General features: G+C 53.1%; 6 protein-coding genes across 6 annotated transcripts; 1 reads left to right on the forward strand and 5 right to left on the reverse strand.

Moving 5' to 3' along the window:
• The first annotated feature begins 237 nt into the window (after positions 1-237).
• On the forward strand, positions 238-2952 carry BJX68DRAFT_248317 (putative MFS sugar transporter). Its single transcript, XM_071041898.1, has 2 exons — positions 238-1004; positions 1059-2952. Exons 1-2 carry the CDS (start codon positions 800-802, stop codon positions 2411-2413), a joined length of 1560 nt encoding a protein of 519 aa, XP_070893272.1. The 5' UTR covers positions 238-799; the 3' UTR covers positions 2414-2952.
• A 9010-nt stretch (positions 2953-11962) lies between these two features.
• BJX68DRAFT_279522 (epoxide hydrolase) lies at positions 11963-13420 on the reverse strand (the record flags this gene model as incomplete). Its single annotated transcript, XM_071048751.1, has 3 exons — positions 12839-13420; positions 12707-12779; positions 11963-12636 (listed from the first exon to the last, which is right to left on the reverse strand). Exons 1-3 carry the CDS (start codon positions 13316-13318, stop codon positions 11963-11965), a joined length of 1227 nt encoding a protein of 408 aa, XP_070893273.1. The 5' UTR covers positions 13319-13420.
• Positions 13421-13614: 194 nt separating this feature from the next.
• On the reverse strand, positions 13615-14883 carry BJX68DRAFT_248319 (Zn(II)2Cys6 transcription factor domain-containing protein). Its single transcript, XM_071041899.1, has 2 exons — positions 14721-14883; positions 13615-14657 (listed from the first exon to the last, which is right to left on the reverse strand). Exons 1-2 carry the CDS (start codon positions 14813-14815, stop codon positions 13841-13843), a joined length of 912 nt encoding a protein of 303 aa, XP_070893274.1. The 5' UTR covers positions 14816-14883; the 3' UTR covers positions 13615-13840.
• Positions 14884-15454: 571 nt separating this feature from the next.
• Positions 15455-16428, reverse strand: BJX68DRAFT_272343 (glycoside hydrolase family 131 protein; the record flags this gene model as incomplete). The annotated part of the gene is made up of 3 exons (XM_071047188.1): positions 15455-15805; positions 15892-16205; positions 16308-16428. The coding sequence occupies 3 exons, from the start codon at positions 16426-16428 to the stop codon at positions 15455-15457; spliced, it is 786 nt and encodes a 261-aa protein (XP_070893275.1).
• Positions 16429-16909: 481 nt separating this feature from the next.
• On the reverse strand, positions 16910-19291 carry optB (small oligopeptide transporter, OPT family; the record flags this gene model as incomplete). The annotated part of the gene is made up of 1 exon (XM_071043632.1): positions 16910-19291. One exon carries the CDS (start codon positions 19289-19291, stop codon positions 16910-16912), a length of 2382 nt encoding a protein of 793 aa, XP_070893276.1.
• A 1235-nt stretch (positions 19292-20526) lies between these two features.
• BJX68DRAFT_272345 (putative C6 transcription factor (Leu3)) lies at positions 20527-22743 on the reverse strand (the record flags this gene model as incomplete). The annotated part of the gene is made up of 6 exons (XM_071047189.1): positions 20527-20690; positions 20743-21243; positions 21290-21549; positions 21596-22036; positions 22083-22577; positions 22628-22743. The coding sequence occupies 6 exons, from the start codon at positions 22741-22743 to the stop codon at positions 20527-20529; spliced, it is 1977 nt and encodes a 658-aa protein (XP_070893277.1).
• Positions 22744-23791: the final 1048 nt, after the last annotated feature.

Raw genomic sequence — 23791 nt, forward strand, 5'->3', positions numbered from 1 at the left:
ACTTTTAAAATATAAAGTTTAATAGGCGTACAGCGTGTTGTGTCGCTCTACCCGGACGAAAGGCGACGCTGAGAGAGATAGTGACACATTGCATTATCCCAACCACGTTATCTACCCCAGTGACAAATCGAATTAGCCATGGCTATCACGCAGGATGCGATAACCGACTTGACTCGAGCATAGATTGCAGCGCAGCTGGCCGTTATAAGGTTGAACTCTTTTCTCCAAATCACTTCCCAAAAGCCAAGCTCTCGACAACCGCGCAGTTACGTTTCATCTCAGCGATCCAAGAACATACCCCTCAAATTCAATGCAGGGATTCAATGTCAACCCCAGATCTGAGTGCAGACCTCGGTTACTTTTACGTACTCATCGGCCGGTTCCGAACGGGGTGTGGAGTGTGGAGACAGCACCGTGACCGGAGAGCGCAGACAATAACACAGCATCGCCACCGGGACAGTGGCATCTAAGCGAAGCATAACCCCAGTTTTCAACGCATAAACGACCTGTCCGTCCGATGATCGGCAGTCTAATGCACCTTCTCCCGCCGAGCCAAGCTCTTGCCTGCACTGTGCACCGGCGCGGACGATGTGGAGAGGTTGGAGATATGCTTACCGTCTAGCGGGCACCGCCGATGGCCGTTTTGATGGGTGCCAGTTAACTATGAGCGCCTCCGAGTGTGAATTGGGATGGAACTATTGCTCTGGTATCGAGGCGACGACTGGATCGTTGTCTACCAACTCACTCAACTGGATTGAATTGACCTGAATTGATCTCGACTATCACAATTGATCCGAAAATGGCACCGTACTTTGGCCTCCGCGGCACGCTGCTCAACCGTGCAATCATCTGGCTCGTCGTTTGCCCGGCATTCCTCTGCTACGGGTACAACCAGGGTGTGACGGGGGGCCTGCTCACACTGGAATCGTTTGTCAAGGCGTTTCCGTCAATGGACACGCTGACGACGATGGGGGAGCAGCAGCACTATAACTCGACGATTCAGGGTTCGATTGCCTGACAAGACCGACTGACTGACTGGAGTATGCTGATCGAAACAGGAACGGTTGTTGCGTTGTATACCGTTGGCGGCATCTTTGGCTCGCTTTCGTGCATATACTTGGGAGACCTGCTTGGACGGAGAAAAGTCATCTTCTGGACGTCGGCTGTTTCAATCATCGGGGCTGTTCTCATGGCCAGCTCGTACAGTCTTGCACAGTTCATTGTTGCCCGTCTTGTCCTCGGTGTCGGGACGGGTGGCTACGTCGCGACAGTCCCCGTCTGGCAGTCTGAAATCTCGCAGGCGAACAAGCGTGGAGCACACGTCGTCACTGATGGAATCTTCATTGGCGCAGGCATCACCATCTCCCTCTGGATCGACTTTGGCTTCTACTTTGTAACCGGCAACTCTGTCTCCTGGCGCTTCCCGCTCGCCTTCCAGGTCATCCTCTCCCTCCTCGTCATGGCGTTCATAACCGTCTTCCCCGAATCTCCCCGCTGGCTCGTCAAGCAAGGCCGTATCAACGAAGCCCGCGACATCCTGGCCGCCCTCGCCGACGTGGCTCCCAACGACCCCTCCATAACCCAAGCCCTCGCAGACATCGAGCGCTCCCTCGCCCTATCTGGATCTGGCTCCTGGCGAGACATGCTCAGCATGGGCGAGCAGCGCCTCTTCCACCGCACCGTCCTCGCAGCCGCCGGCCAGATGTTCCAACAAATGTGCGGAATTAACCTCATTACATTCTACGCCACAACTATCTTTGAGCAATACCTCGGGCTGAGCCCACTGCAGTCCCGCATCCTCGCGGCATCAATGTGCCTCACACAGCCCCTCGGCGGGTTCCTCGCCTTCTTCACAATCGACAGGCTAGGCCGCCGCCCGCTCATGCTCTGGAGCGCCGCAGGCATGTCCGCCTCAATGGCCATCCTGGCTGGGACAACGTCCCTAACAGGCAACACGGCCGCCCTTGTCGTGGCGGTAATTTTCCTCTTCGTCTTCGAGTTCATCTTCACAGTCGGATACTCCGGGTTGACATTCCTCTACGCGACCGAGGTCGCGCCGCTGCAGCTCCGCGCGGCGATTAGCGCTGTCTCAACGGCTGCAGTCTGGACGTTTAATTTCCTCCTCGCAGAGGTGACCCCTGTTGGGTTTAATACGATCTCTTATCGGTATTACATCATCTTTGCAGTCCTGAACGCGGCGATTGTGCCGACGGTGTACTTTTTCTTTCCCGAGACGAATGGACGTTCACTTGAGGAGATTGATGAGATTTTCCTGCAGTCGCGCAGTGTCTTTGATACAGTGCGCTTGGCCAAGACACTTCCGCCTATGCATCTTGCTGAGAGTGTCGATGGGGCTGGGACGCCGGATGTTGTCGGGAGGAAGAGTATTGAGGTGAAGGATGTTGAGCGGTAAGGTAGGGTTTCCTGGCTGGGATGCCTGCCTGCTTGCTTGCCTGCCTGCCTGCCAGCCTGACTGGCGGGCTACATGCTAGTCTGGTCTGCAAGTGAATTCGATGGAAATGGATCGATATGATATGACGTGATGAGGATTCTATGTGACTTTCTTTCCTTACTGGCGCTGCTCTTGCCTTCAATCTCTCATTCCATTCGTTTCTGGTACCTTCGGGGTCGCTGCCTGTTTGCCGTCTTCCTTCACGGCGTTATACGGGGAGGGAAGTCGTTTGTTTGCTGGAATAGTCACTCTGCTTGAATGTTCTTTGTGATTCTAAGGCTAGGGAGGCATTATATAAACCCCCCCCCCGGGCCCTACTTCCCGGGTGGCTTTCTCTTTTCTCTTTTCCCGACGTCCATCTCACATCCCAGTTCCCATCTCCATCTCCTTCTCATCCCCGTTCCCATATACGTCTCCATCTTGATGCTTTATCGCTATGGACGTCTTATCTAGCCCTGTAGTATCGGAACAACATTTTGACGTACCGTGTCAGCTCTGCCCAGACACATGATCGGCCTTATTTCACTGTTCAAATGATGTAGGCCACACTGCACCTCCAGCTTATCCCACTCTGCCCTGCCCACAGCCCATCAAAATCCTTAACCCACCAGATTTGGATCCTTAGCGAAGCGCCCGCAGCGTACGATTGAAGGATACGGCATGTCTCCTCTTCGGATATAGCCCATCGGGTACAGGAACGGTATAATCCACATGGATTTAGATATACACCGATGTCTGCCTGCCTGCCTGCCTGCTCATACCATGACCATCCAATTCCAGGCAGAGAGGGTCGTGCAGGCTCGCAGATGACTGGCCAGGATTATGTGAGCAAAAAAGGCCCGGAAGGAAGCCGATTCAGAAGACATATTTTCTCGTCAAATACACCCCAGCATTAGGTCCAGGAATGGTATAATCCACCTGGAATCAGAGACCACCGATGCCTGCCTGCCTGATTGCCTGCCCTTACAAAGGCCTCGAAGCTCGGGCGCGCAGGAGCTCTCAAGCTCGCAGATGGCTTGCGCATTATCGCCGCAAGAAGCCAGAAGTAATGTGTCCTGTCGTGTCCTCACTGTCGCACACTCGCTTGCCTGGCCTCTCTACCCACTGCTCAAGAACGAGCATGATAACATTAGACCTCGCGCGGAACCATTGTTTCATTCAACCTGGCACGGGTCCCCAGTGGCATGGCGCACACGCATCATCCATGTCAGGAAGAAGCGGGAGAAATGCATGACCTCGTACTCTCGCTTCGAGCCTGGCCTGTCACAGTCCGAATAGCAAGACCGGCTGTGTTTACCAGGCCGACATGTGTGGGACTTGACCAAGAATCCAATACTTAACGTCGGTTGGGGTCTACCCTGCTTCGGAACGAGCGTAAACAGAGAAGACCCTGCGGCGGATCTTCCCATTGAGATGGATGAATTGCAAGCCTGATGCAAAGGAGAGAAGAGCACCCTGTGAGAGTATTGTGTGCTCAGGATGGGATCTTCTGTTTACGAACCAAGTGTATGGTAAGTATGATCAACAACTCGAAAATCATATCATCTGCTCTGCTCTGCCTGACTGACGGAAATGCTAGACTCGGAGAATTCTCATTGGACCTCAATGAAAACCCTGCGCGACACCGCTCGTTGCCTCTGAATCCAACCCGATGTCCCCACGATTGCTTGCGTGGTACGTACCTCGCCCGGAAATGGTGAACGGTGCGTCTCAGGCCGTGACTTCTGGGTCATTGCTGAGGTGACTTGAATGAAGGTTGTCTGTCATACGCCGCGAAGAAAGCTGGACCTGCAAATATCGCCAGCGGTTCTTCCACGACCACAGAGTGGTGTGCGTGGTTCCTCTGACCGGCACCCAGAGCAAACAAAGCCTATTCAGACGAGTCGTCGTGGGAGCCCGCGTCGCCATTGCTGCTGGACGCCTGCATCATTCCCGTCGTTGACGCCATCTGCGTGGGAGACCGTTTAGTACGGGCTGCGGACGCTGTATTATCTGCCTGCGAATGGTCTCAACCGTCGTTTATCTGGGTCACCCTGCTGGGCCTGATTGACATTGCCCGATAGATCTAACAAAGACTAGTTCAGGGCAATGGCGTTAATGGAAGGTGCGAAATGCTGGAGCAACGGTTCAAGATGCCATTCTCACAAGGCCGTCAGCGCCTAGAGAACCCCCGCTACACCAAACAAGACGTCTAACAATGATGAAGGGTACCGAGAACACCCTGTCGCTTCTCGAGGTGCGGTTCATCCTTGACGTACGTACAGCTCCGCAGATACATCAACGTGCTTGGCAGGCATATGGCCACTGGGTCAGTTATCTTCCCCAGGGATCTGTTTGTAGACTGCCGCCACCTCAACACTTGTAGGTAGCAAGATGCCTCTGACCAGTCACGCTCACCTAGCGTCGCCCAGGAATGCCAACTGGAGGAGGGCCAGATTCGCATTCGCGCGAATGCTATTCGCCATGGCTTCTACAATGCACCATGGAAAGAGTCTGATTGGGTGGAAGATGGAGACCTGTCCCAGGCATCCCACACGCGTGGATGGTAAATGGCTGGTCAGTAAACAGCACGCCGGCTCTGCTACCCGCTTGTGCGCTTTCTGGTCGTGGCCAGATGTCTTTCTCTGCTCGTCCTGCCTTGCCTTTGGGCAAACGACCCCGCGGCCGCCGCCTGAGCACAACTGCGAACTGCCCTGTCACCGCTGCCTTTGGGGCGGTAGACACTGCAGTCTCCTTGACAGAGACACTGAGCCGTGCTCTCACTGCAAAGCAGTGAAACACTCGTGCGCCGATGATTCGGAACGCAGCTGCATCTTCGAGGATTAGCAGCTCATGCAGGTGCCGCGCTGTTAGTTAGGGCTTTATGCGCGGTCCTGGAAGTTCTCAAGACCCGAGAAGGTTAACATACTCAACCCATGGTCGAAACGCAAAGATGGCCCATGGGGCGTGCGTGTCCTTTGTTAAGAGGACATGGCCGGCGTTGCTGCTCTGCCTAATTGTGGCCCTCACTCTCACGCCTGGTCCTGGCAAAACCCCAGGCGATCGTTCTTGGGGAGCACGGAATGCCAATGGAGCGAAGAGCCTGGGTGAAGGGCGTGATTTCTGCCCTGCGATGCTGAATTGGATCCTGAAAATCGCCAATTGAAGTACTCATAGCTGCTCTGAAACGCTTTGCACCACGGCAAATATGGGAGGCTTCTCGAACGTTCAACGAGGGAAGCAGACACGGCGTCGAGCACCCGACTCCTCTCGAAGATGGATATCAGAAGGAGTTGTATAGGTGGCTGAGCCTGGTGTGGCCGACGGTCCTGGTATCCCCCGAGTTGATCGTACCCCCTCGAAAGTCCGGTACGAGCGCTCAGCAAGGAACGGTCGACTTTTACCTACACTTGCCCGAAGACTCTCGAATTGGATGAAGACCGTCTCAACTCGGGTGAAAATCCTTGTGGATGGGCCATTGAGCTCCTGCGGGACATCGGGCCAATTTAGCTAGCCACTCGCTCTAACACGATCCTCGTCTCCTCTCGCCTCGCCTGGGCTGCCATATTTGATTGGAAGCTGTGAGCAGGTTAGGAAAGTACACGACGGCCATTCAGCTATCTCAGACAGCCAACTGGACAGAGTATAGAAGGATTTGCATATCTTACTCTGGATACAGCACAACACCCATGGGCCTTTGGAGCAAATACCACGCAGAGAATCCATGGGGGAGGCGTGACCCGTGAATTCCGCTGCCAATTCCCAGGCTGCGCTGTGGCCTTCCAAACACAAGAGGAACTAGACAGACATGGCTAGCACGCGCACCTTTCTGGTAACCAGGCTAGACAAGCACAACAAGGGCGCGCCAAGCCTGCTAACAACAATAGTGGACCATCCAATATCACAAATAGCAACCTAGGGGCGCAGTAGCCCATCACACCTCCATGGTAGCAGTAGCAACAGCCCAAGCTAAATGCTTATTTCCGACACAACGGCTGCAGTAGAATGGCTTAACGATAACCCGCGTTCCTAGGGGACGTGCCTCTTACCCGATGAGCGCAACCTGATTCCGAATTTGGAGGATGATGGTATTGCCTATACGGAAGGGGCTTTGATGGATGACTACCTCCCATGCACCCCGCTACCATAGCGCTCCCCAACGCTACAGGAAAACCGTAGTCCGACTCCGAAAACGAGACATCTGACAACGATGCTGGATCCGTAACCGTTGGCCTATGAGCAGTTTCTCGTATCAGGCAGGAAAGACTGCAAGTATACCACGAAATTGCCCGGTTATGTGAATTATTGCGTGCATGACTCATGAGACTGCTGGCAAGTGATGCTCACAGCTGGCTCGATGGCCTTTGGCTGTTGGTTCTTGGCTGGAGCGTCTTAGCGTCCTGACTAGCTATAGGATGCAGGTCAATGATACCTCTCTTATAGTACGGCCGTGTTGGGCCTAATGGCAAGGAGCTCGACCCCTTAACCTACTCATGCGGGATGCGGGATGCTCATGCCCAATTAAAGGCACAGAGGTTGAATGGTTTGGTCTATCAGCGTCACCAGGGTTTATAGCGGTGTGCCCAACGTGAGTGAAGCCTACCATTTCTTTTGGGGTTGGATGGGACGACCTGAGAAGGAATAAAGACACACGCCCTCTAAGCGTTTACGGTCCTCAAGGGTCTGAGCAATGTGGAGAAGCCCAGATATAGTCTACATACGTCGGCTGGAAATGCCAGGGGTCCACAAACTGGGTACGATCAAGATGTCCCTTTTGTCCTGATAAAATGCATGACCTAGGAAGGCAGCGGCAGTGAATGCCCAGATATGATTATATGGGCTTCCGCGGTCCGTTACTAGAGCTCAGCGCACGTCTTGGCCTCGTCGACCGTTTCATTGAGTGAGGTTACCAGGTCATATTACCGTTCTGATATCCACAACGAAACTGTCGAATACCTGAAGTGGTCACTGGGATATTGTTATAAACCGCCGCAACATCAAACACTCGCGGCCCTGTTTCTTGTCGAGCAGATTATGTGCTATAACTAGTATGTGGAGGAATTCGACCTCTTTGAGTCCCAGAAACCAAACACAAGGACAAAACGTTGTTCAAGCCCTGGTTTGAGGAACCCGGCCGTTATAAGACCGTTTGGGCCGCGGAATCCGCCCAGACCCTTAAGCACCGAGATATTTTATGGCGATGCTGTTATTGGAGAGGCTTTGCCAAGGTCGACTGCGGCCGGAAGTTTCCATTGTTTTTAAGATGGTTGCTTCAACATGTTAGGCTCGAGGCTTCTCACGACTCTTTAAAAGAGAGGCGATCACGAACCATGGCAACAAGGCTCCGTGTCCTGCACCTGATCCAGACACTGTTTCCCGCACAACTTACACCTTCTTCCCACGATCGCCCTGGCTTGGTCTTGCTAACGATACCCCTGAGGATATATTAGACACAGCATGTGCCATGGAGCGAGGGGTATATGAGGTGAGGTAGATGCCCTAGTGGTTATGGGTCCCGCGTAGCTCACCCCGGGCGGATGTACTGTGGCTGTATATAGTACTCGCCAGTAGTAGCACTGCGCCAGGACGGATCGTGCAGATCCAGGGGGTTTGTTGTTTTATGCATGGAGTGGGAAGCCGGTGTTCAAAGACTCTGAGTTGACAGCTCATGTTTACCCTGGTCCTATCCAGAGAAAAAAACCTTGGCTTATTAAAGACCTAAATTATTGAACTCTCAATGATCTTTCGCTTCGGATCCTCCCAGACCCCAGGTTGTGGGCCCCTTGCTCGACTCTATTGCGGGTGTTCACTGTTGCCTCGAGTCGTCCGGTCCGGTGTCCAGACATGGAATGTCCTCGGAAGATGGCTTTGGGCAAAGTACCAAACTCTAAGCCGCACTATGCTCGTCTGTGAGAAAGCGGGGGATGGGAGTCTTGACGACCTTTTCGCATCCCCCAGCTCCCATGCTGCCGCGTCCGGCGTAGGTTTGACTGCGCCCTCTGGTGGATTTTCCAGCAGGATAACAACTCCCGGCACCTCATTAGGTTCGTTCTCCCGTGCATTCCCCCCGGTAGGGGGGCCACTGCGCGTATTGCCCCTCGTGACGCGGTAGAATTTCAGTCCCCCCCTCCTTCTTCCCTTGCGGCTTCATTCTAGGGGTTTACTCTCAATCGTGCGTAGTCTCTGAGGTCCCACTCCCCAGGGAGTAAGCGGCAATTCAACCCTAAAGCGCATATGACACCGCCAATCACCTGGATTTACGACCGCTGCCCCACTGTACCTGCGCCAAGGCAATGTATGCAAAGAATTGCGATAGAGAAGGATAAGGCTCCCGTACATATGTGCCAGACAGAGCGAAGCCGTGCCCGTACTGCGAAGGTGCCACGGATAAGTGTCTGGAGGTTCCAGTGTTGACCCGAGCCGAATTCAGGGCGTTGATAAGGATGGGCGCGATAGACGCGGAGTCTGGCGGGTTACTCGAAGTGATCAAATGGTTTTGTGGCTTGTCCCGTATCCTGCATTCTTTGCTAAACTCAAGGGCGCACATTCAGGGATTTATACTGGGCGACTCGGCATCCCTGGTTTTTGGCAGCTCTGCCTCTATAGATACACAAAGAACCCGCTCGTGTACGACCTGAATGCAAGGGAGCGGATCCGATGATATCCAAGCCGATCAATCTCGACCTTTAACTGGGTATCAAGGACTAGGTCAGCGGCATGCCAGCATGATCAGCCAATGCGGCTGGACATGTTGCTGACTGTTTGGCTTGCACGCTCTCCAAAGGCCCTCTTGGATACTTCACGCCCGACGCCCTTCGTAGTCCTTTTACATGGGCTCCCGCTCTTCCCTGGGTACAAACGAGGCTCTGAGCGGGGGCACTATGCTTCCCGAAAAGTCTATACCCCGAGAAGCAGCATTACGCTGATGAAGCCTTTTACTCTCCAAAGGCGAACTAACGGCTTCTGGCACAGGCCCAAACATACCTCCGGCTCCGGGAACGTACGAGGAAATGAACACCCTGGTGGCTCCAAACACGGTTTCCTCAAAGCGAGTGCGCACATGGGAAGTAAAGCAGGTTTCTGAGATTGCTCAATCAACCCATCACAAGGAAAGGCGGCACGGCGTGTTTCGTCACATCCTGCAGAGAATCTCTGTAGGATCTTACCTTGCTATAACCCTAATACGTGTTGACACCAACGGCCAATAAGTATTCGTACTAGCCAGATACCGCCGAGGATTCGGCAGTCATAGCGAGGACTACAAGAAAAGCCGACGCCCCACGCAGAGATCGACATACACATTGTGACCCCGGGCCGGGATTGACTATTGACTAACAAGGGCTGAGCATCGGGTTAGTGAGCTTATAAGCCTCAAGTTCGAGGCCAATTTTCGCCGTGTCCGAAGACAGCAAGACGGCGCAAATAATGGCCTACTGGGTCGTACAGAGTACTGCCATGTCGCAATCCGTGTACAAGCCCTCCAACCCCAGCAGACCCGCGGAGACGGCCGTGAGCTCGCTTTTAAGGGAGAGGTAGAGGTCTAGGTCGGGCGAGGGAAGCAGTTGCTTCTCAAGTCGTGAGAGCGACATTGAGTATTTTGGTGGCTCTTTATCGTAATACCCGGGAGTTGTGACGCTAGAATTGGGCTCAACCCACGCGACGGAGAAGGGATATGGCTCCCAGAGCAAGGAACTTGACCCATTGTCCGATCTCGAAATGGTAGTCCAGACCATACCAGCCAATAGACCTTGACATCGCCGGCACTGAAAACAAGAAGGGTGATGCTCGTCCCCCTTGGTTGGGTTGATTATATAGGAACCCTGGCTGGTATAACAAGATCCTTAATCAGCCTTCGGCCCCTCGCCAAGGATTAATTTCAAGAGGCCAACCTGCGGAACGTCCGCTGCCACGAACCTGGTAACGACCCCGGTAATACCACTGCCAGCAATGCCAGTCCGGAGAGGCAGCAGGGGGCATATGCAACTCCATCCCCCTCATGTTCTGGTCCCCGTGCGTGCTTCGAACCACCACCGGGGAGGACAGAGGATGTCATGCGCACGCGCGCATTTCTGCTTCAATCAAATCAATCACTCCGGCACTGGGGCTTTATAGGCAGCGATTTGGCGTCGATGACAGCACCGACACTCCTGTAGGAATATCCTTCATAGAACAGTTCAGTGATCCGTTTCCATACAATGGGATCCGAGACTAGCCAAGCTCTTGCGGAGATGGAAACAGCCAGAGAGAACCTAGCCGGCAGCAGTCTGGGACGCATACGAAAAGTTAGGAATCGGCAGTACACAACTTAATACTACGCAGCTAGCAACATGCCCTTAAAGATAATAAAGGCGGCGCCGTAGTGTTTAGTCCTATACTATGATATTTTTGGGCCACTTCCAGATATTCTTCTGCATAGCCTTCTCGTGCATATGGTGCCAGTAATTTGAACCACCGCCTTGAGGTGCAATACACTCGTGGCCACCACTATGCCTTGACTTGACAAAACCAGGTCGCCGGGTGGGGTTTACTTCAACGCCCAGTGGATAATGATAGCGAGGATGGACAATCAATCTCTATCTTCTGAGTAGTCAACGACCCTTATGCCGAGGGCTCTAGCCGGTGACGAGCGAGGCTTGAGTACTCTGTTTGGACCACGTAGCCTCCTGGATCCCCTGCGGTGGTCTCTAGGCTGTACTCCCAACACACGAGTCTGCAACTGTAGCCATCTAGCTGCTTCTGGGATTTGAGCTATCTGTGGCTACAACCTAATAGTCCACCAAAGTATTAGATAAAGCTTCATCCGTCTAAAGACAAGGTGTACTAGGGCCAGGCTTTGGTAGATATTTTCAATCGCCCCTGGTCTATATACACATAAACAAGAATATGGCAGTTGCGGCAAATAGCCGTGATGGTCTCTGCTCGCTTCGGACATAAACATTTTGAGACACACTCAAGCCGTATACCAATGAGCCTAGGCCGGAGTGTCATCTAAGTAGCCGAGAGGATCTGCAAGCACGGCGCTGGCATACTACCCTTTTCAGCTCTCTCTTCGAGCGTTGTCCAATTCAGCAGGTATTACCTCCTGCTTCCTCCTTTTGGTACTCTCCGGAACGTGGCTAGCTTTCCTCCTGACCAGAGAAGTCCACCCACCACTATTTATGGTTCAGAAAATGAGTCACGAGTACGAGAGAATTGATGCGTGTTCGATGGATGATATCCAGATCCCTACTTAGTTATTCATGGTATAGTAGCCTGGTTAATTGTTCCCTAGCACTATTTTTAGGTGCACTGATCAATATACCTTCCACACAGTAAGAATGAAGACCAAGTACCTTTGAATTCTGTACCTAGTAGGGTAGTATAGGCAGATGACCCTTTGTGCTGGGGCACGTAAGGCCAGCTCTATCTCAGCTTAGAGAGATAATGGTCACAACCATTTATAAACAGCAGAATGCTTCAAATCCATGATATCGAGTAACCTCATCATCTAGCTCTCGCAATAAGCCTATCTACATATCTCCTCTCAATGACTCAACAGATCCTAGCTTCCCTCACCAACACCCTCAAATCCCCCACAATCTCCGCTGGACACTCCCACGCCCCAAAATGCCCACCGCGCTCATACTCCCTCTGCAAAACAACAGGCCCAAGCGCCCGATTCCACGCCTTCGGCAAAAGAACCAAATCCCGCGCAAACCTCGAGATCCCCAGCGGCACATCGGGAATATACCCCTGCACGACCGCAAACGGATTCCCCGGCACGGGACTATCGCGCTCCAGCGCGAAATACAGATTCCCCGGGGCCGCGGGTCCGGCTCTGGAGAAATAATGGAGGCATACCCACGTGAGAACCTCGTCGTCTGTCCAGAGATACCCATCCGTCCAGTCGTGCAGTTTTTCGTAGATCCAAGCTAGTAATCCGACGGGGGAGTCGGTGAGGCTGTAGCCGAGTGTTTGCGGGCGGGTCGCGAGGAGGGCGACGTATGCCATTCCGTCCTTGGAGAATGAAGCTGTGCGTGCGAGGCCCGCTTTGTCGAAGTCGGATAGAGGTTCACTGTTGAGGTCTGTGTGTAGCTCCGGGTGGGATTCGGCGGTTGGTTCGGCGGGGATCGCGGAGTTTGTGTGCAGGGCTTTGATATGTGTCGCGCCGTATTTTGAGGTCATGAGGCGGGATATCACGTAGCCAAGGTCGCCGGCTTGGATTACTATGGCAAGGGGCTGTTAGTTTGTTGCGTCTCGTGGCGGCATATGGATGTAGTAGTGGAGTGAACGAACCGTATTCCTCGTATCCCAAGGCAAGCATCAGTTTATGATATGCTTCTGCGTGCTGTTGCATGCCGAAGGCTTTCTATTTTAAAATTAGCCTGACGCATGGCTTTTACCTAACATAATGACGATGGAACGTACACGCTTACTCCCATCTGAGAACCCAAAATCAATCAAGCTCGGCGCGACAACATGGAATGACGGCTCGCCCTCTCCAGCCTCAACCAGCAGAGGCAGGATCTTGCTGACTTCCAGAAAGCTACCAGGCCAGCCGTGAAGGAAAAGCACGGGAATTACCTGCTCCCCTGGACCAGTAGACACGCTGCTCCGCTTGTGCACGAAATGGACATTGTAGCTCCCGGAGCCGTCAATCTCGATGTCAGCGGTAAACTGCGGTAATTCAGCATTCAGCCGCGCCTCGACTTTGCGCCAGTCAAAGTGGTCTTTCCAGTATGCTGCCAGCCGTATTATCTCGGACAGGGGAGTACCACGGGACCATTGCTCATTGTGCGGATCTAGGTCCTCGAGCTCGGTTGGAAGGTCGGTTAGTGCAAGTTTCTGGCGGAGGCGTTGGAGACGCGAGTCGGGGATAGCGATTTTGAAGGGTGTGATTGGGGCCATGGTAGTTTATGATACGAGTAAACCGCAGACAGGATAGAGATTTCGGTAAAGGGTTGTGCGATGGTTAGACCTAAATCTCTACTCTCCATGCTTCCTTTGCGAAGAGCAGCCTGCTTTATATAGACTGCTCAACCTACGTCCGCGTCACAATCTCTCCATGGCGGGCACGGAGGTAGATGCCCGGGGGGTGCAGTGCAGTACTATGCCATTGGCCACAGCGTAAATCGGATATAAAGGGCTGGGCCAGCACGGAGATGATGGGTTTCGATGGACTCAGAGATTATCATTGTAGATGGGGCAGCATGATAACCATAAATTGCTCATTTACGCTCCGAAGACTTTGATTGGTTGGTCATAGTCGCCCCGCTGTTTTCACCTGGGCACTTGGGCGTCGAGAGTAGGTACCAATCCGCAAGCAGAAGGCTCAGAAAATGATTATGACATGGCGTATTAGTCGAATTTCAGGGTGTCCTTTGGGAGGGCAAGTTCCATTCCGAACCCTCTCATATTATTATTCTGTAATCACAGTCTTGCCCGCCGGAACCTCTTGAACGAATCAACCTGTGCCGAGAGCTGCAAGATTGCGTTGGAAAGCAGAGTGTCGGGGTAACTACTACGACGCCGCAAAAGTACTCCTCCACAAAAACCATCAACATTGCCACCGGAGATCCGGGGCCTTGTACAGACCGTACTGGATGCGTCACGCCTCCCAAGCTCCTCAAGCACGGCACACCCCGCCCGCAAATGGACCTCGAGCTGACTGTCCATACCGAGTAGAAACTCAATCTGACTGAATACCACACTAGCTAGCGCGGCGAGTTCTAGGCTCTGGACTGATTGGTCTTCCTGTAATCGGCTATGCAATGTCTGTATGGCGAGGCCGTACTGCCGAATTGAGAAGGGGATTGCGTTCGGTAGCTGCCATGTGGTGGAGGTAACAAGAGGATGGTATCTATTGCGGCTGAGCGCACCAATGGCGAGCGCAGCATGGTACAGAAATGTTTCGCGGTGCGTCTGCTGGAGTATGAGGTCTTCCCACACAGGGAGGTCGAAGAAGAGAGCGAATTCCTTGGCACAGATGAGGTGGAAGTATTCCATGTGCAAGAGTTCAGTTTCTGTAAGTGGTTGAGCAGAGGGGCATCGCATCGTGCGAATTGATGTAGAGAGATGAGTGTGAGATACGTCATGGCTACTCGCATCAGGGTGCTGATCCCGAGATGAAGCCATCACCGGTGATGAGGCGAGGAATGGCGATGAAGACACAAAATCACATCTCCATCCATCCTTGAGACATCTCGAGCATTCAGGCCTGCGCTCATCGCACTTCTTATGCCTGGTCCTGGTACTCCGCGTAAGTATCTACGAGACTCTTACTTGTTAGAGATACCCGGAGCCCACGTACTTGCACGTCTGACATCCTGTCTTGACCTTGCGCGCGCCTCGCGCCCCCTGCCGAGACTTTTTTGCTTGTGCTGACTTGCCACTTTGCTGCGTCATACTGTGACGGGAACGAGGGTGGTGTCTGAGCTTTGCCTGGAAAGTTGCTGCGGTCGACGGGCAAGCTGACAGCCTCAGATGCTCAATCTTGAGGCCCGAAGAGCACCTAGGCCAAGTGGAGACTTTCACATCCAGGACGGCTTTTTCATTGGCTGAGGCGTAATTTGAAGCCCGCTAGATCAGGCACGGTTAGAGCGCCCCGCCTCCAAGAATGCGCTCTGGGCCAATTATCGACTCGATAGGGCTTTCGGATTGCGGAGCTGTTGGGGTAAAAATCAGGACTGGGATGCTTTGCACAAAGTACCATGGTCAATGAAAAATAGCAGAGAGTATCAAGGTCCATGGGCGAGTTCCAGTAAAGAAGAAGATCTGAATCATTCAGCCCTAGCCAGGCATTCTTGCCCTGATGTGCCCATGACTCGTCGAGCCCTAAAGGCTATTTATATCAATAAGATTTAGACGGTGTCACCATGAGGGTTTGGTGCAATGGCCTTGGAAGGATATTGGGCTTCAAACACATACTCAATTCATAGCTCAACATATATACATTGAATGACCACACACCGTTGCTTTCCCGCCCCCTACCCCCGTTTCCCCCTCAAGGCTCGCCCTTCTCTGGCCTACAATTTCACCAACTCTCTAGACATCAACCGTAACACCCCCCTCCCCATCCTCAACATACACCCCACTCCAAAACCAATCCTCTTGCCCCCCAACCCCAGGAACCGCCTGGTCAAGTCTCAGAACGCCCACATGCCAATCCGCCGAGTTTGTCGACGTGCTCGCGGACACGGGCTCAACCACGAGTTCCAGCGGATCCCCCCCTGTAGATGTATACAGGGAGACCGTTGATGCGCCAAAGTCGATTCCGTAGGCGAAGTTGTACCACACCCCCGCTTCGAGGGGCGTGCTCCAGTGGGAACTGCCGCCGGCGTACCAGGTTAGGCTTTGGGAGTCGGAGCCGCCGTATTTTAGTTCGGTGAAGTGGCTCTGCACCGATATTAGTCTCACTGCCAGTCAAGGCTTAAATTCCCATCTCCGGATAAAGTAGGGGAAAAGGACGGGGGAAAACGAACCTCGAAAAACCCAACCTGGTGCTCCAACCCCGCGTCGGGAAAATTCTCCTCGCCTACACTAACCGAGAAGTGATAGTACCTCACTCCAGACCCCAAATCCACACCTTGGCTGATTTGCGGAATGAGTTCTGAGCGCATCATGTTTTGCCCGTTCCACGAGGACGTGTCGTCGATTGTGATTCGCACACCCTGGGCTTCGTCGGGGAGGGTCGCGTTTGGGTTTTTGAAGTCCGCTGACACGCCGAGGTACGTTGAGGTCTCGGATGAGCCGTGGATGTACCACTGCCAGGGGGGGATTTGGGAGGACCAGGACCCTGATGAGTTTCGTTAGAGTTGGTGTTGGAGTTCTATTGGAGTGATGTTCGGTGCTTGGATGGGCCGACAGGGAGAGGGAGAAGGGGACCAAGGGGGGGTACATTTGTCAAAGTCCTCCACGGTATACGTCTCGTTGAATAGGCCCGACCAGAGTGTTGTCCCCGCCGAGGCAAGAGGGAGGCCGGCGGCGGACAAGAGGAATGGGATTGGCGATGGTTTCATGGTGAAGATGCTTTTCTTTGCTTGGCTGTTGCTTATTTTCCTTGGGCTCTTGGTCTCAAGAGAAAGAAGCGGTGCTGCCACTGTGAGTCTTGGGTTTGCGTATTTATAGGGAGCGTGAGGGTAGTGGACTGCGGAGAGCTTGTTTCATGCGTTTCATGTAGATGTGCGGGATTCCGGAAGCGTCACGGATGGGCTGAGGTGATCGACAGCGGACAATTTGCTGCTATTTATCCCACACTCGGCATGTCGGGTTGGTATTACCGTGAAGACTTTGCTTTCTGAAAAGGAGGATGTCGTGTAGCAAGTTTATCGAGCTACCGGAACAGATTGATTGACTATGTTCTAAGACTGTAGTACATTAATCTCGAAATCAGATAAGTAGGTAGGGTTGTCGTTACGTGGCCATAACCACGTCCCTCCTGGCTAAAACGATTGAGCAGAATACAGCAATGGAAGAATCACGAAGGCATGCAGCCAGTGCTCACCACTTCTCCGGTCCAAATCTCTCCCCCGTAACCTGCACCGCTGTTCCCTGAGCATCCATCGTGTCAGCCGCGATGCTGGTTCCCCACCAGCTAGGAAAATCCGTCTTCGTCAAATTCAGCGCAAGGAAAATGAGAATCGTCGACAATGCCAGGCCAACGTCCAATCCGGCCGACAGCACATAGTTGTACTGCATCCACCATCCGCGCCAGCGATCTCGGATGTATTTGTTAAAGACGAGCCCAACAAATCCCCAGGAGAGGTAGTTGAGCGGAGTCGCGGGCGGGATAAGGCCCGTGCCGCCGAAGATGATCGGTGCGTTTAGCAGGCGGATGTAACGACCCCATCTGGCGTGTTTCGACACACGAGCGAGGACGTAGAATACAATTGGGAGAAGGAACCCCGGGAGCCAGAACCACATGAGACCGGAATACATCTGGCCTGGTGAGAACATGCGCGCGGGGCCGATGGTTCCCCAGATCACGGAAGCTGTGAAGAAGACACGGCCTCCTGGACAGGTGTAGTGGTTCTCCTGATGTGGGGTGCAGATACCGGGGATGGCGCCGAGAGCCCAGTTCATCACGCAGATCTGCACGACCGAGGACCAGAGGCAGGCGACTATCTGTGCCTGAAACGTAACTCGTGGTGGAATCTTCATGTAGTGGCCGATCTTCATATCCTGACAGAAAGATAGGCCCTGAGACATGGTGATGTACCCGTAGGTTTTGAACAACATCATCGCCATTGGCCGACCGGGTTGCATGTAACCAATGACGAATTCGGTGATGACGTTCAGGCCGATGGAGATGTTTGTCGAGGCTGCGATAATGCCGATGGGAATAATCCATATGCATGCCATGATGAGAGAGAGGAAAAACGCCCACCAAGTCAGATGTGTATCGTAGCCTTGGGTAACGCCAAGGGCCATTCCAATCATGACGAGCGAAACAGTTCCGTACCACCAGATAGGAACTGGCTTGAAGCGAGCCATCAGTCTGGCGTGAATGTCTTCCTCCTCCTGGCCAACCTCTCTGAAACGCGCCCAGATGTCCTTGCCATGGAACAGAACAGTATGCACAAGGACGGAAATTATGGTTGCAAACGAAAGACCGTAGCAGAGGTAGAACGTGGTAGACAGAAAAAGAGGAGAATAGCTCTCGTACTTGGCCTTGTCTAGCGTCATTTCCTTGGTCAGGATGCGCGAGACGTTGTACACATGCCCGGTATTGTCATAGCTGGTGGAGTCGGTGATGGGGAGGTGCTTCGAGTAATTGACACCGCTGTAGTGCAAGGCAGGTGTGACAATCCAGCACCAAAGGATTAGCCCAATCAGGGTATTTGCAATCCCATGCCACGGCGCAATGAGCGGGCTAAAATTGAATCCCGAGATCTGGGTCCAGTCAAAGGTAATCGGAATCAACGACAAACCGGTCCATCCACCAAATAGCTGATTGATAATCACATTCTGTGGCTTGATCCAAGTAACAAATGCAAAGACACTGAGAAACGGGGCCAGATACCCAGGAAACCAGTACCACACGAACGATCCAATCATGCAGTACAAAAACATGCGGTACTTTCCCAACGTCCAGCCACTGACCTTGAGCGGATCCGGCTTGCCACGGTCATGCAACGCAGTGAAAAGCGAGGTATTGATCAATGTCGAAGGCCAAATCATGGCGGCAGGAGTGACGAGAAATCGGTAAACAAAGCCAGCGAGCCCGAATCCTAGCATCTGTGTCGAAATACACATGAAGATCTCAAAGGCCCAATCATACCGCTGCTTGTAGAACGCGCGCTGCGCCAGGAGAACATCAGTCGCGTACGCCGCGCCACCACCGAAGGTTGCATTGGCCATGATCACAGAGATAGCATGCTCCTTCTTGCTGAAGGGACCCGGATTGAGATTGAACCTCACACCAAAAACCTTGTAGGTCTTATTCGGCATGACCTTCGCCCACGCAAGACCGATCGGGTACGCAACGACCTGGGCGACATATGACGGAATGACAATATACGGCTGGCGCATCGAGAAGAGCATATTCAGCGCGGAACCAATCGTCGCGAGGAGGAGTCCGATGACCCAGGCGCGGATGGTGTTCGAGTGGCCGCCTTCATCGCGGTTGGGGACTGCGGCGCGGACTTCGGGGTACGGAGAGTTGTCGAGGAGCTCGTGGGCGATTTCCTGGCGGGTGTCGTCGTTGGTAGTGTGCAGGGCATCGTCGATCTCGTGGGCGACTTCGTCGGGGAGATTGGGGTCCCAGTGGTGGTGTTTCTTGAGCTGGCGGAGCTGCTCGACCGCGTCAGAGCTCGTTTCTGCAGCGGTTGAGGTTCCGTCGCCAGGGGCAAGGATGGGGTCGTCTGTGTCTTTTTCCTTCATTGTGAAATAGTGACGGCGACTAGTATAGATCAAAGAGATAGAAGGTGGCAAAAAGAGAGGAGGGCGAGGTAAAAGGTAAGATGGTGTGAGTGTTACTTGAGGAGAAGGGGGAAGGAAAGAGCCTTCACTTCACTTGCCAAACATAAACACCACACAATCACACCATCCTTTGAACCAGCATCCACCTCTATGAAAAACTCTGCATATCAGCGCAAAAGACCTCACAAAGCCTGGACCCCATCAAGCCAACATCCCCTGCATACAACCTGGACTCAACCCCTTACAGGAGCAATTGAAGCAACCAGCGCTGCTGCAGTCAGAGAACAAACCATATCCAGACCTCAAACTGCCCTCTCCGGAGCATAAGCAAGGCGCGTATTTACTGATCATCCGACCATCACGGCAACACAGCAGAAGCCGCGCGATACCCCTCTTCTGTCCTGCATTCTGTGTAGCCTACGATAAGCAGCCAGCAGTGTACGACTGGCTCCGGGTGAGCAATTCAAGCTTTAAGTCGGGGGATACAAAGGTCTCCTTTCCTCTAGTCTCTGTGAGTTTGAGGCTCAACTGCCCTGCAAGAGAGTGAAGTGAAAGGGAAAAGATAGTAAGAAGGGCGGATACAAATGGTGCTCTTGAGCGAGACGCGCCGAGGCTCGTGCTCCAGTGGGACTCGAAGCCCTGTGGCTGTACCACTTCACTTCGAGGTCTGGGATACACGGATTAACATCTCGGCTTTCAAGAGAAACGTGATGGGGACGATAATGGCCTTTCATCGTAGTCAGAATTTTCTAGCTCGACCTAGTTCGATCTAGCTCCTAGTAGTCGGATTCAATCATAAACAATACCTTGGTTCGTCCATTGCAAGATTCAATCTATCGCCTTTATCAAACAGTGATGGAAAAATATAACCACCTCTTGTGCAGGTCATAGCCAAGTCCAATGACCCATCGTTGAAAACACCGGTCTGCAATCTGCGGTCAATTTCCCTTAAACCAGCCCCATTTCTCTTAAAACAAAAATTTCTCAAAGCAATCTCATCGACCCACCAGAGCAAGCCTCAACGGTCCAGCCAAGCAGCCTAAAAGATGCTGCCAGCAGCAATCCATACTTCTCTGAGTGATCTCGAAGCTTGGCAGTGGCACCTCGAAAGAGTTCAAAGACACCGTTCATGCAGTCTGGAAAGGAGAAAGTAGAAGAACAGAGGAAACAAAAACAGAAAAAGAAGGGGAGAAGAGCTAAGGAAAGGCAGTCTCGAGTGGCGGATCATAAAGCTCAGGAAGACTGAAATTGAACGCATCCTCAGTGAGCGCCCACTCCAAGTCAGTAAACAGCTGTTCGTCGTAGATGTTTATGGGTACCTCCGGCGCGATTGAGGAGCCGTCCACGTCTTCTTCCTCAGCTGGCAGTTGTTAGCAGGTGCAGAGACAAGGGTCAGAAGGATAGAAAAGTACTAGAGACCGGCGGTTCGCACTCATCCTTCCACCACCAAATCGCATCGATGATGGGACACAGCGCCAGGCGGCTGCGGATACGAAGATTGATCATCGGCCTGCCGTCTGGTCGTCGAAACGCCTTGGTGCTGTTATACAGCCCGCTCATTATGGTCAGAATCTTCGTGGGCAGGTCGCCGTTGGTGACTATCATGAGCTTCGCCAGGTTGAGTGACACCATAAAGTAGTCCTTTATTCTCGAATTGTCTACGATGGTAGTTCCCGGGCCTTTCATGATACGGAGCAGAATCGCGCTAGATAGAAGCAAGCCGTAGACGACGTGCGAGGGACAGACAGAGAGGGTTTCGAGTTCATCAGCGAGCGTCTGGATCGCATCAATCAAGTCGCAGGCCACTGTCTCCAGCTTTCTAAGACGCCGATCGGAATACAGGGTGTGATGCTTGAGGAGGTGCATTCCCTGGACACTGAGACTGGCGACGAGAATGTGGAGCTCATCTCTACCTGAAGACTAGTTAGCAACTGACCGTAAAATCGGGGCAGCACGTACTGGTGTGGCTCTCGGTGTGTAGATTCGAGATCTGCTGCTCATAAGCACGAAGAAGGAGGTCGAGTCCATGCTCTCGCTCCTTGGCTAAATTGATAACCCCATACTCGCTCACCGCTGCGCCGCACTCTGTCACAATGCCTTGGGCAACCATCTCAATTCTAAGCTGAGGCGAGATGATTTGATGCAACACTTTGCGCTGGTCAATGTCTCTGGCCATTTCTAGAAGAGAGCGAGGAGGTTGGCCCTTCACCAGGCAAGATCTGCACCGCATTAGCTCAGCTCATCGTTACATATAGGACAGTTTACCGCTGGTAGATGATGATGGTATACCCCCACAGCTCGGAGCGACGAACAATGTCCGTGTCAGGAGGAAGAGGCTGCTTGGACTTGTAGAACTCATGCGCGGAGAGAGGGTTATGCATGCCGTACTGCATGGCGACATGAAGCAGCAAGCCATTCAACGGAAATATGATATCCACATCACCCTCGTCCTTGGGAAACGGCCAGCTCAACACAAGCAGAAGACCCTGAATTACGTTCCAGGGTCCACAACCAGAGATCGGAGCAGTAAACGCCAACTGTATGATATGCTTCGCGAGAGCGTGGAAGATAGTCGGGTTCTTCGCGCAGGTCCACGACGCCACACCGATCACGGCCCAGAAGAGGAAGGGCGATTGTCCGAAAGTCTGGTTGGGCGTAGCAGTCTTATCGAGGATCGGAAGGAAGTGGGCATACTGTCTGTTGTAACTAAGGACCGTCAGGGTTGAAGTGGAGTAGGCTGAACTCTACTTACAGATCAAAGATTGCCTCGATCTCCTCTCCACTCAAGGTAACTCCGCCGAGCGTACGTGGCAGCGTACGGTTGGGGTCCCCTCCAGCCAGAGCTAGCTCCTTAGCCTTCGGGACACTAGGGCCCAAGCCAACAGGAGGCTGCAAGGCCGGGGGGCGAGCTTGGGGCCCACTGGCCGTATTCCTGTACACAGATCCCGGTTCGATTGCAGCGAGGTGAGGGTTGTCCAGATCGGCCTGTGTTGCAGCAGCAAGGGGCGGAAGGGCATTGGCGTCAACGATGAATGTAGGTTGTAGTGTGCCAACAGTGATACCAACGGCAACATTGACATCGTCAGCCTTGAGACCTCCTACTGTTGTTGTATGCTTGACATTTGTTTCTAGAGGCTTGGGGAGTAGCATCGCTCCTCCGTCTGCCTGCTGGTAGGCAGTCACAGGCTGAGTCGTCTCAAGTTGGCGCCTCATTTCTTTGGCTTCTCTCTCGAGTAGCGAGTACTTCCTGCGCGCTTAGTTAGGCATGCCGTAAATATGGAAGATTGTAACGCTTACAGCCGCTTATGCTCGCGCCGAAACGGATCGGAAATAACACACTCAGTTTTCATCCGTTCGCAACGGCTACACGGCTGTCGCTGCTGGGCGTCGCAGCGCGCCTGTTGACAGGCCATTATGGTCAGCACCGTAGCACCGACCTGGGAAGCTCCAGTCATGATAGTAATTGCGGTCGTACCTTTTGCTGGCGGCACTCTGTGCACGCCTTCTTGCCTCTTTTGTTATTGGGTCTAACAGTCGTGGCTAGATCAGTATGCAACACTTCCTGGTGAGCCGCGCTTGTGCCACGACGGACACTGGAATTCAAGACGGCTCAACCGTGGGCTCGAACGGTTATGGGCGTGCTTACGATGTATCCAGAGGATCCTCCATCACAGCACCCAGTCTGGGCTATAGCCAGCAAGCGAGCGTTCCAGGGTTGAGCTCCAGGGTAACACCAAGGCAGATTGCGTGGTATATCACCAGGTTTGACGGCCCTGAAACAATCTGTTCAGTAAAGGGTACCATAGAGAAGGAAAGGGTGGGGCTCCGATTGAATATGTTGGCAGTCAATGAAGTCGGAGAAGCTGTCCGGAACAAGCTTTCCAAAAGCCAGTCACAGTCAGCTTCGAGCAACACTGCCAAGATCTTCCTTCGGTTTGTCTTATTGGCGCGGGACGTGTCGTGTATCGGACTGCTCGCTTCGTGGTGGCTGTCCACGCTGGATCGGGGTTTACTGGAAGGTGCTCGCCGCTCGGGGTGTCTTCGCTAGTACGCCCGTCTGTTGACTCAGTATCTCACTATATGAGGCCCGGACTCGAATGTTGATTTTCTAATTAGCCAGCACCGTCTACACCGGCGCAATATGTTAGCGATGTTCGCGCCGCAGGTATGGACTGTGGTCCAAGAACAGTCCCATTCCCTACCTGGCCACTGGCATTGAGACAAAGTTGTCAGGAAACCACGGACCGTTGAGCTGGTGAAACCAAGCAGTTACCTGTGAGCCAACGTGTCAAGTCAAGAACAACCTTAGTTGACGAAGTTTGAGCGGTTTAGAGGGGGTGTCTCGCTCCGTACCTGACACTGGTCACCAACACTGCTATCAACTCCCAATCAGCTTCGGCTGCTGTCACAATGTGCTGGCGAGGGAAATTGAGGAAATTGCAAGTCAACCAAACGAACTGC

This window comes from Aspergillus pseudodeflectus (genome assembly GCF_044049435.1).
Source record: "Aspergillus pseudodeflectus strain CBS 756.74 chromosome Unknown BJX68scaffold_79, whole genome shotgun sequence".
Lineage (NCBI taxonomy): Eukaryota > Fungi > Ascomycota > Eurotiomycetes > Eurotiales > Aspergillaceae > Aspergillus > Aspergillus pseudodeflectus.